The sequence below is a fragment of the Lepidochelys olivacea genome (genome assembly GCF_965140295.1).
Source record: "Lepidochelys olivacea isolate rLepOli2 genome assembly, chromosome: 1".
Lineage (NCBI taxonomy): Eukaryota > Metazoa > Chordata > Testudines > Cheloniidae > Lepidochelys > Lepidochelys olivacea.
The window spans coordinates 348,689,943-348,706,213 of NC_140411.1; the positions used below are offsets into that span (position 1 = coordinate 348,689,943).

Here is a 16,271-nt window from a genome sequence, read left to right on the forward strand (position 1 = left end):
CTATCTGCGTGTGTGCATGGTATAAAGGGACCCAGGGACTCGGCTCTGTGCACTGATTAACCCCAAACATGTGCTTCTGAGCCAACTTGGGAGCCATTCCCTCTCTCCCATTTGACTATGCCACTATTTACCAACTTCCCAGCCCGTACGTCAGCTATTCTTACTAGAGACGCTGAAAAAGGTACAGAGTGGCAGAGACTGTCTATAAAAATATTTATTAGATTCAGTGGTGCAAAGCAATGTGTTAATGTATTGCACAGCATGAGGGAAAGGATTGGTGGATGAGGACGGGTCCAAGGTGGAGTAGGGGCCCATCTGAGAAGGAGCCCACAGAATATAGGTACTTGCCCTCCCTGGGAGGGAAAACAGCAATGTAAAATATTTCCATTGCATTGGCCATTGACTGGTAACATCTGTAAAAGAGCTATGCTGGTGGTGGTGTGGTCCAAAGGACATCTGTCTCTTGTCTTCTGGAAGCACCTGGAACTTACAAGCATCTGAAATCACATTCTAACATGTCTGAAAGATTCCTGAGCAAACTATCATGGCTGACCCTGAAATAGTTAGATGTGGTTCAGGGTAAGTTTTCTGAGTCTCAGACTTGCTCTTTACTCAGGATTTTGCTGGTAGCAGAAGGAAAATAAGTTGTGTTCTTCTTTTGATGGCTTCGTAGATAAATGCTGTCTGAAAGAGAGTGGATAACAGAGGTTATGGAACTGAGGGGATGAAAGATGGGAAAGACTGTAGGGTGTGTGTTCAGTCACTGCCGGACAAAGTTAAAATGTTGCTTTAATAAATGATTTAGGTCCATAGACACTGACACATGCAGGGAACAAAATGTCTTGTGTAATATTGTTGTGGGGCAGCTCCAGAGTCAGGTGGGGATTGCTGTGGGGTGAGATGCATAAAGGTTTGGGCAGCTGGAGGAGATAACATTGGACGTGCTTGTCAAAGGCATTTGGCAGGTCAGAGTAAAGATGGTGCATGGTTGTTTCATGGACAGAGCAGTGCTTACTCCACAGACTTCTTGTCTCCTCCCCTGACCATCTTACTCACCAGGCTGCAGGTCTCCAGGCCTTCTCTATCCATCTTTCCCAGCAGCACACCCCACCTCACTTGACCTGATAGTCTGGGACTCAGGGCTGAGCCTCAGTACGCTCCAAATTACTGTGCAAATCATGTTTCAGAATAAGAACTGCTCCAATACCTGGGGCTGCAAACTGGGGTCTGATTTTGATCAGTAGCCTCTAATTTTGCAGGCAAACTGGTTGCACTCAGCTACCTAACCAATTGACGGTACCCACAATAATAGAGGCTGGTTTGGGGGTCCCTCCTCAAAATGAGACTCGAATCCTGGAAAGGAAACGATTCACAGAGTCTCTGTATCTAGAAGACTCCAAGATTTTGTTATATGATAGGCATGTTCCCCAATATCAGTGGTACGAAGTAATCTGGGTCGGTGCCCTCAATAATATTGGTTACAGAGGGTTACCAGTGTATTGCTCCTCTGCATTCATCATAGTGCTTTGGCAGGAGGTTACAGATAATATTTCTCAGCTACTTGATAGTTTCCTATTTGTTCCCCTGAATAATCCTGCCTGGGGATGGTGCAGCTCAGCTTTTTCCATACTCTGGAAGCTTTTGCCACCAGCTTTATTGTTTGCTGTAGGTGGGGGGGTGAAATACCTACTGAGTGAAAGATAAAGGAACATGAGTGCTGCTATGGTGCAACAGACCAAGGTCCATCAGATTTAGCCACTATCTGAGACAGGTACTAACTCCTGGCACTACAAAGGGAAAGTGTATACCAACCAATAAGGTACCTAACTCTGCACTACTATGCCATAGGGTAAGAGAGAAACTTCCTTCTGACTGCAATCAGTGATCCGTTTATGGCCCTGAAGCATGAGGATGGTTATCCCATATCTGTCTAGAGCACCTGCAGGTGCTATGTATAAGGAGAGACAGCTTTAATTCTTTTTCCAGTTCTTACTACGCATTTTTCTTCACTATCCTGCAAGAGCAACACAAGAACTGAGAGGAAGGATGGTCTAGTGATTAGGGCACTCGTCTGGGACAGGAGAGCATCAGGGTCAATTCCTGGCTCTGCCACAGACTTCTCATGTGATCTTGAGTAAGTCACTTAGTCTCTTGGTGACTCCGTTCCCCTTCTGTAAGCTGGTGATCCCCACAGATGGTTTGGGAGAAATATATATTAAAGATTGTGAGGTGCTCAGATACTACAGATGGCGGGCAAATAAGTACTTAAGATACACCCAAATCATGTATGACAACAAAGGTTATATCCTTCCATCTGTTTTAAACTTGTGCCTTTTAATTTCATCAAGTTTCCTTTTGTTTTGGATTTATATGAAAGGGCCTAAGTGCTTGACAGACCTTCTCTGTTGTTTTAAATACCTCCATCATATCCCTTCTTATTCTGCCCCTTTCTAGACTACGGACTAGTCCTCATCTCTCTATGTAGGAAGGCAGCTTCCTCCCCTCTATGCCTCCATTCATTTTTTGTTTCTCTTCTCTGGGTCTTTCTTCTGTTCCATTTAGAGATAAGGTCACCTTGTTCATCTCTGTTTGGCAGGGCCAGATTTCTCCCAATGCCTTGTGCAGTCTAGTTTCAAATGACCGAACAGTGGGGATTCCAATACTTTCATTGGAACACTATTCCACAGATGAATGGACCTACCACTGCCAGGAAGCATCTGGACGAACTTCTAAGCTTGCTCGTCAAACTGATTTCAATTTATTTTAGGAGATGTTTTTTTAATCCTTATTTTAAACGTAAAAATGAAAATACTTCTTAAAAATCCAAGCAGATGCAGCACGTTCACTTAAATAAAATCCCATTAGGTCTGATTTTCAGAAGTTCTGACCACCCACAACTCCAAATGACATCAATGGAAGTTGCAGGAGTTCTGGGTGTCTGAAAATGAGACCTAATGTTTGTTTCTTTATGAATTAAATATATATAAAAGATGTTTTGCAGCTTACCTTTATGTTCTTTCTGTATAGGTCCTAGGTGGTCCTAAGCTGTATTCTTCACTATCAGATCACCAACTGCTTCTTCTCTGGCGTGGTCTTTACACTGCATATAAGAGGCCACCTGAAGTTTTTTCAGAACTTTCCACATGGACAGTTCTCCTTGGGCATTTAAACGCCCGTGTGACTTCTCTTTTGAAAGCAACCATTCATTAAAACAAGAATTAAGAGATATGTCCAAGTTATCTAGACACTCTCTTATGGGTACAGGATGTTCAATCTGTTCATACCTCAGCTCAAAGAACAGACCAAGTATGTAATAAGTTTTATGAGACCATTCCTATCCTCTCTTTGAAACGATGGTGGGACTGGAAATCAGATCCTCTGCATACCTGCCACATCTTAGAAATGAGGCTGTATTTCCAATCTCAAGTTGAGTAGCTGGCATGTGGTAATTGACAAGTCAGCGCCTAATGCAATTGGCCTGTTGGTCTTTGTAAGCAGTAAGGATCCCTTGGCCCCTTTCAAGTTTAATGGATGCACTGATTTCACTAAGTGTTATTATTCAACCAGTCGATATCACACAAGATGATGACATCACCTCTGTCCCTTCACTTGGTTGTTCTGGACCGTCTGAGCCATTGTCTTCTGGTGGTGTTCTGTCCCTTTGTTCTGACTCTTCTGTGGTCATGGAAATTGCTATCACAGGCATCGTGTATTGTCGCCTCATGTGGCTGCAAAAGGAAAAATTCATGCAATCAGAAAAGGTTGGCAACTGCAGGCTAAAGGAATCTGCTAGGCTGTCTGTGTACTAAAATGCTGACCAGGAATGTGAAATGTCAGTGGGGAAACACGTGAATCACAGACAGTCTCAGTCTTTGATTATTGACTAATTAGATACCAGGCCGTGCTTCTGGGCTTCTTTGTTACATTAGGGCTTTGTTACAGCTCCAGCAGCATAAAGACATCTTGAAGTGGGTGTAAGATCTGACGTTTGTGTGTTGTCAAGGAGCCCTAGTGTAAATGAGAATCAAGCCCTCAGACATTAGAGATGGAAAAGACGTACTTGAACAGTTTATTCAGGCCATCTACAGTCCCTTCAAGACAGCACGGATCTCGGTGTACTATATTTGTGAGTGCTCTACCTTGTCTAACTTTAAATGATTCATGTCGCAGGCCTTCTACCACATTCCTCTGGAGGCTATTTCACAATCTCAGTAGCTCAGTAACTTGTTGTGAGTTTCCTGATGCTATTCTGGCTAAATCTTCCCTTCTAGATATCATCATCTAGTTTCACCCCATGTACAACCCTAAACAATTCTCTTCCCTCTGTCATGTTTACACATTACAAGTAAGTCAGTGATGGTTACCATGACCCCAGCTAAGCCAACGTTTGCAATAATTACCTTTTAATGTTTGCAAACCTTCTTGTCAACTGTCTGTAATGGGCCACTCTCTTACCACTTCAAAAGTTATTTTTCCTCCCTTGGTATCCTGCTGTTAATTGATTTATCTCATTAAACTCATATCACACTTGGTAAAGCAACCCCCATCCTTTCATGTATTTATACCTGCTCCTGTATTTTCACTCCATGCATCTGATGAAGTGGGTTCTAACCCATGAAAGCTTATGCCTAAATAAATTTGTTAGTCTCTAAGGTGCCACAAGGACCCCTCGTTATTTTTGCTGATACAGGCTAACACAGCTACCATTCTGAAACCTGTCTCCAGGTTTCTGTCTCTCTAGCAGATGTAGGGCTCAATTTTGAAAAGTGACCTGCATTTTTGGGAGCACAACATTTCACTTACACGTAACTCTGTTGACTTGCCTACATATGTGACTGGGTTCACAAACTGGGCACTTAGCTGTCTCAATGACAGTGTTTATTGCCACAGTTAATTATGGATGCAGCTATTTATAGACACAAAAATGGAGGCAGGTTAAAGTCCTCTTTAAAAATGGGATCTTTGGCCTTTCTTTTCTAATGAATCCTGACTGCCCCTTAAATAAATAATTATTGCTTTTTATTGCTCTTCTGAACTCTTTCCAAGTGTTATACTAAAAACCATGCCAATGCTGTGGAAGGTCTCTTTGTAAATAGGTTTTGTTTTAAAAATTTAAATAATAAAACATAAAAGACTGACGATAGAATAGGAGAATAGTTACAAATACAAGCGATGGCCCCAGTGTTCCAGGTATCTTGCCATTTGGAAACTGTCCTAGCATCAAGGTGACTTTCACCCATGTGTAAAGGGCAAGTACAGAGCCTGTTCCCCAGTTAAATTCCAGTTAAACCCTATTTTGAGGACGTAAGCAGAATTTAAGAGCTGCCCTCAGCACCGAGGGGAATTTCACTCATCAGTGCTCATTGGCAGCTTAACTGATGTGTCCCCAGTGAAAATTTAATGACAGTCTCAGTTAGTTGGAGAAAGAGATTATGATTGAGACTGTCAAAGCTGCCTAGGGGATTTAGATACACAGTTTCACAATTCTTATGAGCGTTAATGGGAGTTGTGCATCTAAATTCCCTGCATGGTTTTGAAAAATCTCAGGCTGCTTCTTTCCTGCAACTTCGCTATACTGCATCATTATGTAATTACATTATTGGAATACTTACACTCGCTGTCTCCAGACACAACATAATACAACAGCTACAGCGATCAGCAACATGGGAAACCCTGCCAGAGAAGAAAACAAAAACTAAACTCTTCTGTATTTAAAATAAAGACCAACGATGTGACATCTATATCTCGGAGCCCCGGTGTCCTGGCCAAATTTGAGTTCTAGTAAACGCCTCTGCTCTTGAGGGAGAAGCACCAAAGGGATCTTTATTTCATTAACCAGTGAGCTGGTACCTCAATTTACATCTGATCTGCAAGATGACTCTTCCAGTAGCATAGTGCCCCTCCCCCCTTGGTCCGACCTTGGCTCAGCCATGATGCCCGGAGCCTACCATGTCCTGGCTCCTCCCCCCACCCTGCACACCAGGGAACAGCTGATCAGGAAGTGTGGGAAGGGAGGGGGAGGCACTGATTGGCGGGGCTGCTGGTGGGCGGGAGGTGCTGGGAGCGGGGGAGCTGATGCGGGGCTGCTGACGTATTAGTGTGGCTCTTTGGCAACGTACATTGGTAAATTCTGGCTCCTTCTCAGGCTCAGGTTGGCCACCCCTGTCCTAGGGAGTCTCCCATCCAGTTACCATGCAGATCCGATGCTGCCTAGCTGGAGGGATTAGATGCAATCTCAGCCTGAGCTGGATTTGGTGGCTGACGTGTAACAAACAAACCAAACCACAAACCACATCCTCTCAGATTTATAGACTATAAACCTTAATGTAGCAGAATAGTTCTTACCCACAGAAGAAAACATAACTTGGGTGGAAACTGTAAAAGAATAGGGAAGAATGTATGTTTACAGCTGGATTACCACTCCACGGAAGCATTAAGCCATACCTCCCTCCTGCCCACATTGCCAGCCCCTCCAAAAGCTGCAGAGCAACACTGGAAGCAAAGCAAACCCAAATGCAGCACTACAGTGTGTGACTGCCGGCGGCGCGTGACTCACGTGGAGGGGGGCAGGGCGGTGAGAAGAGGAAGAAGGGGGCGGGGCCTTAAATTAGTGCCTGGTGTGTCACCGTTTCTGAGAGCCTTGAATTAATGGGTTAAAGGCCAAATTAGGCCTTGGTGCAACTCCAGTGACTCCAACAAAGTTCTGACCCCAACACTAAGGCTGGATTTCGCTTTCTGATTCTGCATTAAGGAACCAATTAAAGCCAATTATGCCTGGCCCCTACGTAGGTACTCAGAAGACAGAGATGCTGGCAAGAACATTTCCACCCCATTCTCCTGCAGTTCCCCTCCCCTGAGCACAGGAGTCACGTCCTCCTAGTGGCCTTGGGCTGCTAGCACCCCAAAGGAGGTTGGGAAGGGGGCAAAGAGGTGACAGGCCCTGGCTCCCCCACTGCCCCAGAAGGATACAGGACTGGAAGGGACTTCCTGGGTCATCAGATCCATCATATAAGCCTATTCATAGTAGAGCTGGCTGGCCATGGAGGGAGAAGCATGCTGCACCTCTGGAGGTGGGGCAACAGAGAATGCACTCGCTCCAGAAGGCATGCAGCTCCTCGCTGGCCCCACTGCAGAGCTGAACGGGCACACTCTACACCTCTCTGAATGCATCCAAACTGCAGAGCACTGGGCACAGCACTTCACCTCCTTGCCCAGCATGCAGTGTGGCTCATGCGAATGACCTGGGATGAATTCTTCAGGGGCTGTTTCTCTGTTGGTTGTTTTCAAGTCCTGGTAAGGCTATGTAGGTAGAGCTCCCCAGAACATTAGAGATTTCCCTTCCCCCCACGCCCCTTTTAAGAATTTCTCAGTGAGTATTACAGCTGTTCAAAAGAATCTGTGAATTTCAAAATTGGGAAAAATTTCAATGATTTCTGTGATGTCCCCCCCCCCCCGCTGGTTTTCAATCAGTTTTGTACAGTGAGCTGAGATTTTTTGAAACTTTGACAAATGTTGAATTTTTTTGACCTTTTATTTAAAAAAGGGAAAATATGCAAATTTTTTCAATGACAAAAATGTTTCCCTTTCTTCCTCTACCAGACTGAGGTTGAGCGAATACTTAAACAGGACATTACTAAATTTTCATTTAAAACTATAGCCCAGTGCTGCCTATTTGTTTTATGTCACATTTCATTTATTTTATCATCATTTAGATTTCTAATTTCTTCAGCATTAAACTCCTGGTTTCAAACATGGGGACCTGAAGAAGAGCCTGGAACATACATACTGTGACAAAGTTCCTCCTCTGCCTTGGTGGGTCCTGCGCTTATTGGCGGATTTGCTCGCCTCAGAGATTCATGGCAGCCCTCAGTTTGGCCACTTTTGCCAGTGGCTCAAACCTGCCATTCACTCAGCTAACCTCATTACTGGCCAGCATGGGGAAAAGGAGGAGAACAATCCCCGCAGTCTCTGCTGACCCACCTAGTGTGTCAGGGGACAGGCCAGGGACCTTCCCCTCTGGTGGAACCCACAGTCCAGGTCAACTCCTCTTGTATCAAATAGGGAGTTGGGGGGGATGGGGGGAACCCGGACCCGCCCTCTACTCTGGGTTCCAGCCCAGGGCCCTGTGGATCATAGCTGTCTACAGTGTCTCTTGTAACAGCTGCATGACAGCTACAACTCCTTGGGCTATTTCCCCATGGCCTCCTCCCAACATCTTCTTTATCCTCACCGGAGGACCTTCCTCCTGATGACACCTGTACTCCTCAGTCCTCCAGCAGTACGCCTTCTCACTCTTAGCTCCTTGCACGTCTCTTGCTCCCAGCTCCTCGCATACACCTAACTGAAGTGAGGTCCTTTTTAAACCAGGTGCCCTGATTAGCTTGCCTGCCCTAATTGATTCTAGTAGCTTCTTAATTGGCTCCAGGTGTCCTAATTAGCCTGCCTGCCATAATTGGTTCCAGCAACTTCCTGATTGTTCTGGAACAGCCCATTATCTTACTCAGGGAAAAGGGACCTGCTTAATCTGGGGCTAATGTATCTACCATCAATCACTCTCTTGTAGCTGCCTGGCCTGACTACCCCCCAACTCAACACCACAGGGTTGGGCAACTTGGGATGTCAGGCAAGTGTACCAGCGACAAGCCATCTGCATTGCCATGGTGGCTTCCAGCCCGGTGTTGTATGGTGAAAGGTTGGAAAGGTTGTAGAGACAGGAACCATCTGGTCACTCTTGCGTACTTTTCTTTATTTCGCTGCTTCCACTGGGTGCATGATTGGTCACAAGGCTAAACTGTCATCCCAGTAGGTAATAACATAGTGTTTCCATGGCCCATTTCACAGCAAGGCACTCTCTCTCAACCACTACATACTTCTGCTCTCTCGGGAGGAGTTTCCTTCAGATGGCAAAGGATTGGGTGTTCTTTGTCTCCGATCATTTGCGATAGGACAGCTCCCAATCCTGCTTCAGATGTATCTGTTTGTAAAATGAACTCTTTGTTGAAGTCCAGTGCTATAAGCATAGGGTTATTGCAGAGGGCTGTCTGTAGATCTGTGAATGCTTTCTCTGCAGCATCTGTCCACTTCACCATGTCCGGACCCCGGGCTTTTATCAGGTCAGTCAGGGGACTCGCTCTGGTGGCAAAATGAGGAATAAATCACCGGTAGTACCCCACCACACCCAGGAATGCCCGGACTTGCTTTTTCTGATTCAGCTGGTGCCAATTTTGGATGGCCTCCAGTTTGTTCAGTTGGGGCTTGACCATGCCCCTTCCTACAATGTAGCCAAGGTATTTAGCCTTGGCTAGCCCTATAGCACACTTGGCTGGGTTGGCTTTGAGGTCAGCCAGTCTTAGCGTGTCCAGAACCGCTTCCACCTTTTCCAACTGGTCGGGGGTGTGAATAATCACGTCGTCCAGGTACACAGCTGTATAACTGGTATGGGGCCACAGGAGCTTGTCCATAAGACGCTGGAAGGTGGCAGGTGCCCCATGCAGTCCAAAAGGAAGAACAATATATTAAAACAGATCCTCTGGTGTAGAGAATGCCATTTTTTCTTTCGCATCTTTGGCAAGGGGGATCTGCTAGTATCCCTTTGTTAAATCAAGGGTGGTCAAAAGTTGGACATTGCCCAGGCAGTCAACTAACTCATCGATACGGGGTATGCATCGAATTTGGATATCTCATTCAGCCGGCGAAAGTCATTACAAAACCTAGTGGTGCCATCGGGTTTGGGCACCAATATAATCGGGCTCGACCATTGACTGTGGGTCAGACCATTGACCTAATCTGCCTGAGCTCTAGGGGGCCAGTCTCTGTTGCCTCTCCTGGTTCAGAGACATTAGGGTGGGGGGTCAGGCAGGGCAGCCTCCTTTTCAGCTACCTGGGCCGCCTGCCCACAAGGGTGACCTCTGTCCCTGGGTCAAGGCCTTAGCTGCCCTTCTTTCCCTTTTGGTCTTTCTACCCTGCCTGGGAGTGAAGAGCAAATCTGGGGATATTTCAGAGAAGATTGCGGGTTGAAGCTAGTGAAGCCAGTAGGTTTTCAAGGTTTCACTCTCCTGTAGCCATCTGGCCTGACCCTGTCACAATACATACAACCTTGGGGTGTGCAACACCTCCTGCAAACAGATGAAGTGTCCCACAGATGCCACACAGATAACGGATATTGCCCAAACTCACCTCCTCACGGTGGCTTCTCTTTATTCTTAATTAAATTAACACATCCCCAAAGCAGGACTTCACTTACAAACATGAGCCTTAACCCAAAATGTTTTCCGTCCATAGCAGGGTAATTAAGGGTTTTCCCTGCAGAATCTCCCTCTAGTTCTCTTTTGCACCAGGGAAGATGCTGAATCCCTTATATTCCTGAGTGGAGCTAATGAGACCAGATAGGCGGGTTGTCAGGGTGAGTCAGCCAAATAGTTCTGCATCGTCATACTTGTTCTAAAGCCTGATCCCAGTCACACCATATGTATGCGCACAACACAATTCATTCCTAGCATGAATGGATTACTATGATTGAAAGAGAGGATGGGAAGTCTTGTGATGAAGCTACTGGACTGAGACTCAGGAGATCTGGTTTCAGTGGTGCTCAGATACTGTGGTGAGGGGGTCGATATCTGGATCTCCCACGTCTCAATTTTGTTTCAAAATAAAAACTAGATCCAGCCTCCCCTTGCAGAGCCATTTTCTCTGCCTTCTATTCTTCCCTTATAAGCTAGGAAAGCTGACAGTACTCAGACACATATCAAGAAGAAGTGCTGTTTCTGAGACTTACGATTTAGAGGGACTTAGCCCATTTTTCCTACTGGCTCTAACAAGAGACATACTTTAAAAAACAAGCAGGTGTAGAGATGGGGAGGCCCACAGTGCGGTGGGTCAGCACTATGGACAGGTTTCAGAGTAGCAGCCGTGTTAGCCTGTATCCGTAAAAAAGAAAAGGAGTATTTGTGGCACCTTAGAGACTAATGAATTTATTTGAGCATAAGCTTTTGTGAGCTACAGCTCGCTTCATTGGATGCATACAGTGGAAAATATGCATCCGATGAAGTGAGCTGTCGCTCACAAAAGCTTATGCTCTAGTAAATTTGTTAGTCTCTAAGGTGCCACAAAGTACTCCTTTTCTTTTCACTATGGACAGGTGTCATAGAATCATAGAATATCAGGGTTGGAAGGGACCCCAGAAGGTCATCTAGTCCAACCCCCTGCTCGAAGCAGGACATATTCTTTGAATATGTCTTTAGATCATAGCTGCTGGACTTGAGTTTAAATCTGATCCAAAGTAACAAATGGACAGGAGCTGTTCTGATGTTTCATCCTAGTCCCCGGGGTCTGTTTATGGACCACCTCGGAGTCTGGCAGGGTTGGCTGTGGCTGCCTGAGAGGGCCAGGGCTGGAATGGCTGCAAGTCAGGGCTGAGATGAACCGACAGAGTGCAGTGGAATAGCCGGGGACCTGTGGGTTGTGACTGAGGTGAACTGGCAGAGCTGGGGAGGTGAGGGGGCAGGACTAGAACAGTAGGGAGCACTGCAGATTAGCAAACAGATGTGAAGGCGAGTTTATCGCGCTAGGTTAGCTAGCTGGGTTGGGGCTGAGGTGCCTCCGCGGGCTTTTGTGAGGTAAGATTTAGTGTGCCTCACTCCGAATCAGCCGCGGTGGCTGGGTCAGTGTGCACTGCCTAGGCCCCTTGCCCAGTGATGTGAACACAGGGCTGGAGGAGTACCGCAGCCATGACTAGGGATGGCCAGTTCCCCTTCTTCCTCTTCCTCCTCCTTTCCAGGCCTGCCTCACAACTCCCCACCCCTGAGGCCAGTGCAGGAGGTATAGATGCTGTTGTCTTCATCTATGTGATGGATTGGGAGAGACAGTAAGGGGGGCCAGAGATACAGTGTGAATTGAGAGAGCTGGAGGAGGGTGAAAGAACCAGGGGTCTAAGCAACTCAGTGGGGCTGAAGAGGCTCCAAGACACACAAGGTGTGGGGGGGCTGGGACCCACAGAGTGGGGTGGGGTGGTGAAAGACCATGGGAGAGGAGTTGGGGAGACCCAGTAGGAGAGTCTGTGGGCAGATGGGTGGGTGGGGGCAGGGCTGTCCCTAGCCATCTGGGGGCCCTACGCAGTCCCCCCCACGGGGTGGGGTGTGTGTGGGGGTCCAGGTCTCCGCGGGAGGGGTGTGGGGCTGGCCCCAGGTCTCCGTAGGGGAGGGGGGGGGCTGGCTTCAAGGGCAGTGGGGAACCGCCCCCCAACACTCACCGGCGGCGTGGCTGGGGCCGGATCGCTGCACTTCCTGCCGCCGGTGAGTGCAGGCCAGGCCCTGCTGCAGTCCTCAGGGGAGCTGGGGCAGGGCTGGGGTGGAGCAGGGCTGGGGTGGAGCAGGGTGGGGGCCATGTGGAAGGGGCGGGGCCAAGGGCTTTGGGGAAGGGGTGGAGTGGGGGCAGGGCTGGGGTGGAGCAGGGGTGGGAAGAAGCAGGGCTGGGGCGGAGCAGGGGCCGGGGTCATGGGGAAGAGGCGGAGCAGGGGCTGAGCAGCATGCAGCTGCGTTGGGCACCAGGAAATGTGGTGCCCCAAATTTCCTGATGCCCTACGCAGCTGCATACTTTGCGTATGGGTAGGGACGCCCTGGGTGGGGAGAACAGAAAGTCAAGCGGGACGTGTCGTGCCTTGGAAAGAGGAGAGGGAAAAGGTGGGAGGATGGGGAAAAACAAATAAAAGGAGAGAAAAAGAAGAAAAGAAAACGTTAAATGGCTAGAAGAGGAGACAAGAAGAGAGGAATGAGAACATGGAGGAAAGAAATGGAGGGAAGAATGAAGCAGCAAGAAATAGTGCACACGTTTAAGGACAGATTAACTGTTCTTTTCTCCCATTCTCCAAGGCCTAGACTGGGCCAAATCATTGGGCCCTCCCCATTCTTTACCTACTGGGCTTTTTCCATTAAATCTACCCCTTCCGGTCACTGGAGTTAGGCCATACTGTTCACACTTGGGTGCCTCCAGGTAGGCATCTATATCAGGGGTGGGCAAACTACGGCCCGCAGGCCAGATCCGGCCTGTCAGGGCTTTGGATCTGGCCCATCAGGGCTTTGGATCCGGCCTGTCAGGGCTTTGGATCTGGCGCAGTGGGGCTAAGGCAGGCTTCCTGCCTGCCCTGACCCTGCGCCACTCCTGGAAACAGCCGGCACCATGTCTTTGTGGCCCCTGGGGAGGGGGGTGCAGAGGGCTCCGGAACGGGGAACCGCAGCCAATGAGAGCTTCGGGGGTGGTACCCACAGGTGAGGGCAGCGTGCAGCAGAGCCGCCTGCCCCCCCCCACCCCCTGGAGCCACTGCTGAACATGCTGGCCACTTCTGGGAAGAAGCGAGGCTAGGGCATGCAGGGAGCCTGCCTTAGCCCCACTGCCACCCTGGAGCCGCTCCAGGTAAGCGGCACTGGGCCGGAGCCCACACCCCAAACCGGTCCTGCACCCCAACCCCCTGCTCTCAGCCCCTTACCCCCTGCCTTGAGCCCCCTGCTGCACCCCTTCTGCAACCCAATCCCCTGCCCTGAGCCCCCAACCTCCTGCCTGAGCCCCTGCCACACCCCTCCTGCACCCCAACCCTCTCCCTGAGTCCCCCCCGCACTCTGCACCCCCTCCTAGACCCTACCTCCCTGCCCTGAGCCCCTTCCCACACTCTGCACTCCCTCCTGCACCCCAACCCCCTGCCCTGAGTCCCTAAACTCCTGCACCCCACAACCCCTTCCGCACACCACACCCCCTGCCCCAGCCGTACATTCATGACCCTGTATACAATGGAACAGAGCTGTCTGCATGGAGAAGTTGCATCAGTTTCGTTAACCCGGTGCAAATCCCAGTGATGATATTCTTATTGTGGACTACTGAGTGGCTTATTTCATTTTAGCATAATCCAATTTTCTTTTTAACTGATTAAACAAATTGAAATAAGACATTCTGAAATCGAAATAAGAGCCACGTAAACTTGCATTGGTTTGACAGTTATTATTTCTATTGTGGCAGAGCCAAGGAACACCAGTTATAGCTCACTGATAGACCTCATTGTGCTATAAAAACACAGACCCAAAAGACGGTTCCCTACCCAGCAAGTTTAAAATTTAAGTATAAGACGAGGGCAATAGGGAACAATGAGACAATACTGGTTAGCATGACAGGTAGGGCTTTTCTACCAATTTAGTTAAACTGGTACAACTTTGTGTGTGGACATGATTTTAAAATGGGCTTAATTTAGTTTAGACTGCACCTGTAAGGGTTTGTTTATATGCAAACTACAACCAAAATAATGAAGTTGGTTTTAATTCACAGCTTTAGTTATTTCAGTGCAGATCTGTGTGTGGACACTTATTTCAAATGAAGAGTATATGATTTCAGTGTAATGTAAATTGGTATTTTTACTGAATTTAATTTATTGGAATAGGACACTTTTATTTACATCTTATGCTGATATAAACAACATTTAAACTGAGATTAGAGTGTCCACACTGGGGTTTGTATCAGTTTAACTAAATTGTTTTTTAAATCGATTTAAGTTAAACCAGTGCAACTTGTGTGTGTAGACAAAACCTGAGTTAAACTGGTGCCGTGTGTGTGTGTTTGGACAAGGCAGCAGGTGCATGTAGTCCCTGTGAATATTCTGATGTACTAGGTGATACTGAAATGGTTAAGCAGGGTGCCTAGCAGGCAGCGTTGTTAGCAGGTTAGTTTGGCCCATGCAGTTAGAATACTAGGGATCGGTTGGTGACAAACCTTTAGTGCTATGGGTGACTGCTGTGAGAAGCTGTGTTGAGTCTCCTGTGGTCACATTGGCTGGCACTGCTGTTGACCAATCTCCTTCTGTTGTAACTGTTTCCAACAATGGCTCATCAGTCCAGAGCTGGGAGGTGTGTGTGTCCTGGCTGGCTGTGCTGCGCCGTTGTGTTGTGTCTTCCGTGGTCACGCCAGCAGGCCCCTTTGATGACCTGATCTCGGTTGTTGCTGTTGCAAGTGTTCCCCATGAAGGCTTGTCAGTCCTGAGCTGAGAGACGGGGCCGGCTAGTGATGAGGTGGTCTCCCTTTCATAGGATGGTGTGGAGGCCATGACTGGGACTGTGGTAATCTCTGCAGTTACTCTGGTTACTGGTGGTTTAGCTGGTGTAAAAGTCTTTGATTCTAGCAAGTGGTTAAATATATTCTTAGGCACATTTGAAAGACAAACGAACTGTTGCTTTTATTTTAGTTCTTTACGTCCCGATTCAGGCAGGTGTATAAGCAGATGCCTAACTTTGAAATTAATGGGATTGCTCACATGCTTAATGTTAAGCATATGCTTAAGGACTGTCCTGAAATGAGACCTTAAAAACTAAACACGTGAATGTTTCTTACCCAGATTCATTCTTCCCTGGGCAGATACCTGATTTGAGCACTCTTGTCTCTGGGTTACAAGGTGAAGAGGTGTAATGACAATAAAATAGTATTTTATAATACATTCAACTATATAGTTAACTTTTTAATAGATTATTTTGTATTCTTGTTGTCAGAGGTGTTAGTAGCGGAGCTCCCTGGCAGGGTCAAGCCCCATGGTACTAGGTGTTGTATGAACACATAGTGCAAGACTGTCCCTGCCCTGAGAGCTGAGAATCTGACTTAAAATGAGGCACCACAAAGGAGTGTAGTAAACAGCAGAGAAGGGCGGAGGAGGAGGAGATAATAGACATCAGAGTCAGGCACTGCGACCAGATTTTTCAAACACGGGTGCTTAAATTAGCCACTGAAACCCATATTGAGGCACTGTGAAAAATGGCCTGGTTTTCGATTCAGCCCATGGGAGATGAAGTTGCTCAGGACCTTGGAAAATCAGGCCACTCTGATGAAGGATTTAGGTGCCTAACTTTAAACACCTGCCTTTGGCAACAACGGCTTAGGTATGTTTAAGTACCACTGCGGCCACAACCATCAAGGACAGGGGAGGAGGAGGAATAGTGAACCAGATTCTCAGCTGGCGTAAATCAGCATGGCGTGGCTGATTTCAGTGGAGCCACACTGATTTACAGCAGCTCAGGATCTGGTCCACTGTATCTAACTTAAAAATCAACACCTGAATTTCAGTCTCTCCCCCCACCACCCAAAAAATAAAATAAAATAAAATAAAAGCTTGGATTCTCTCTAGTAAAGGGAGCTTACCTTTGCTGACAGGACTGGTTGCCTCTGTCCTAGGTGCTGCTGATGTCTGTTTGGGGCTGGAAGTTAAAGGAGGTAGAGCAGGGTCCCCTGGTGAAAGAAGACACAATGGT

The 16,271-nt window shown here is 47.5% G+C and overlaps 1 protein-coding gene across 1 annotated transcript in view; it reads right to left on the reverse strand.

Moving 5' to 3' along the window:
* Nucleotides 1-238: 238 nt before the first annotated feature.
* Nucleotides 239-16,271, reverse strand: part of LOC311515115 (uncharacterized protein) — a 59,180-nt gene continuing 43,147 nt past the window's right edge. The window contains exons 3-8 of the mRNA XM_084617999.1: nt 16,162-16,248; nt 14,749-15,150; nt 6,346-6,375; nt 5,613-5,673; nt 3,007-3,728; nt 239-684 (exon numbers count right to left, since the gene is read on the reverse strand). Of these exons, the coding sequence (XP_084474125.1) occupies nt 3,560-3,728; nt 5,613-5,673; nt 6,346-6,375; nt 14,749-15,150; nt 16,162-16,248 (749 nt within the window). The 3' untranslated portion in view covers nt 239-684; nt 3,007-3,559. The remainder of the gene's footprint in view (nt 685-3,006; nt 3,729-5,612; nt 5,674-6,345; nt 6,376-14,748; nt 15,151-16,161; nt 16,249-16,271) is intronic.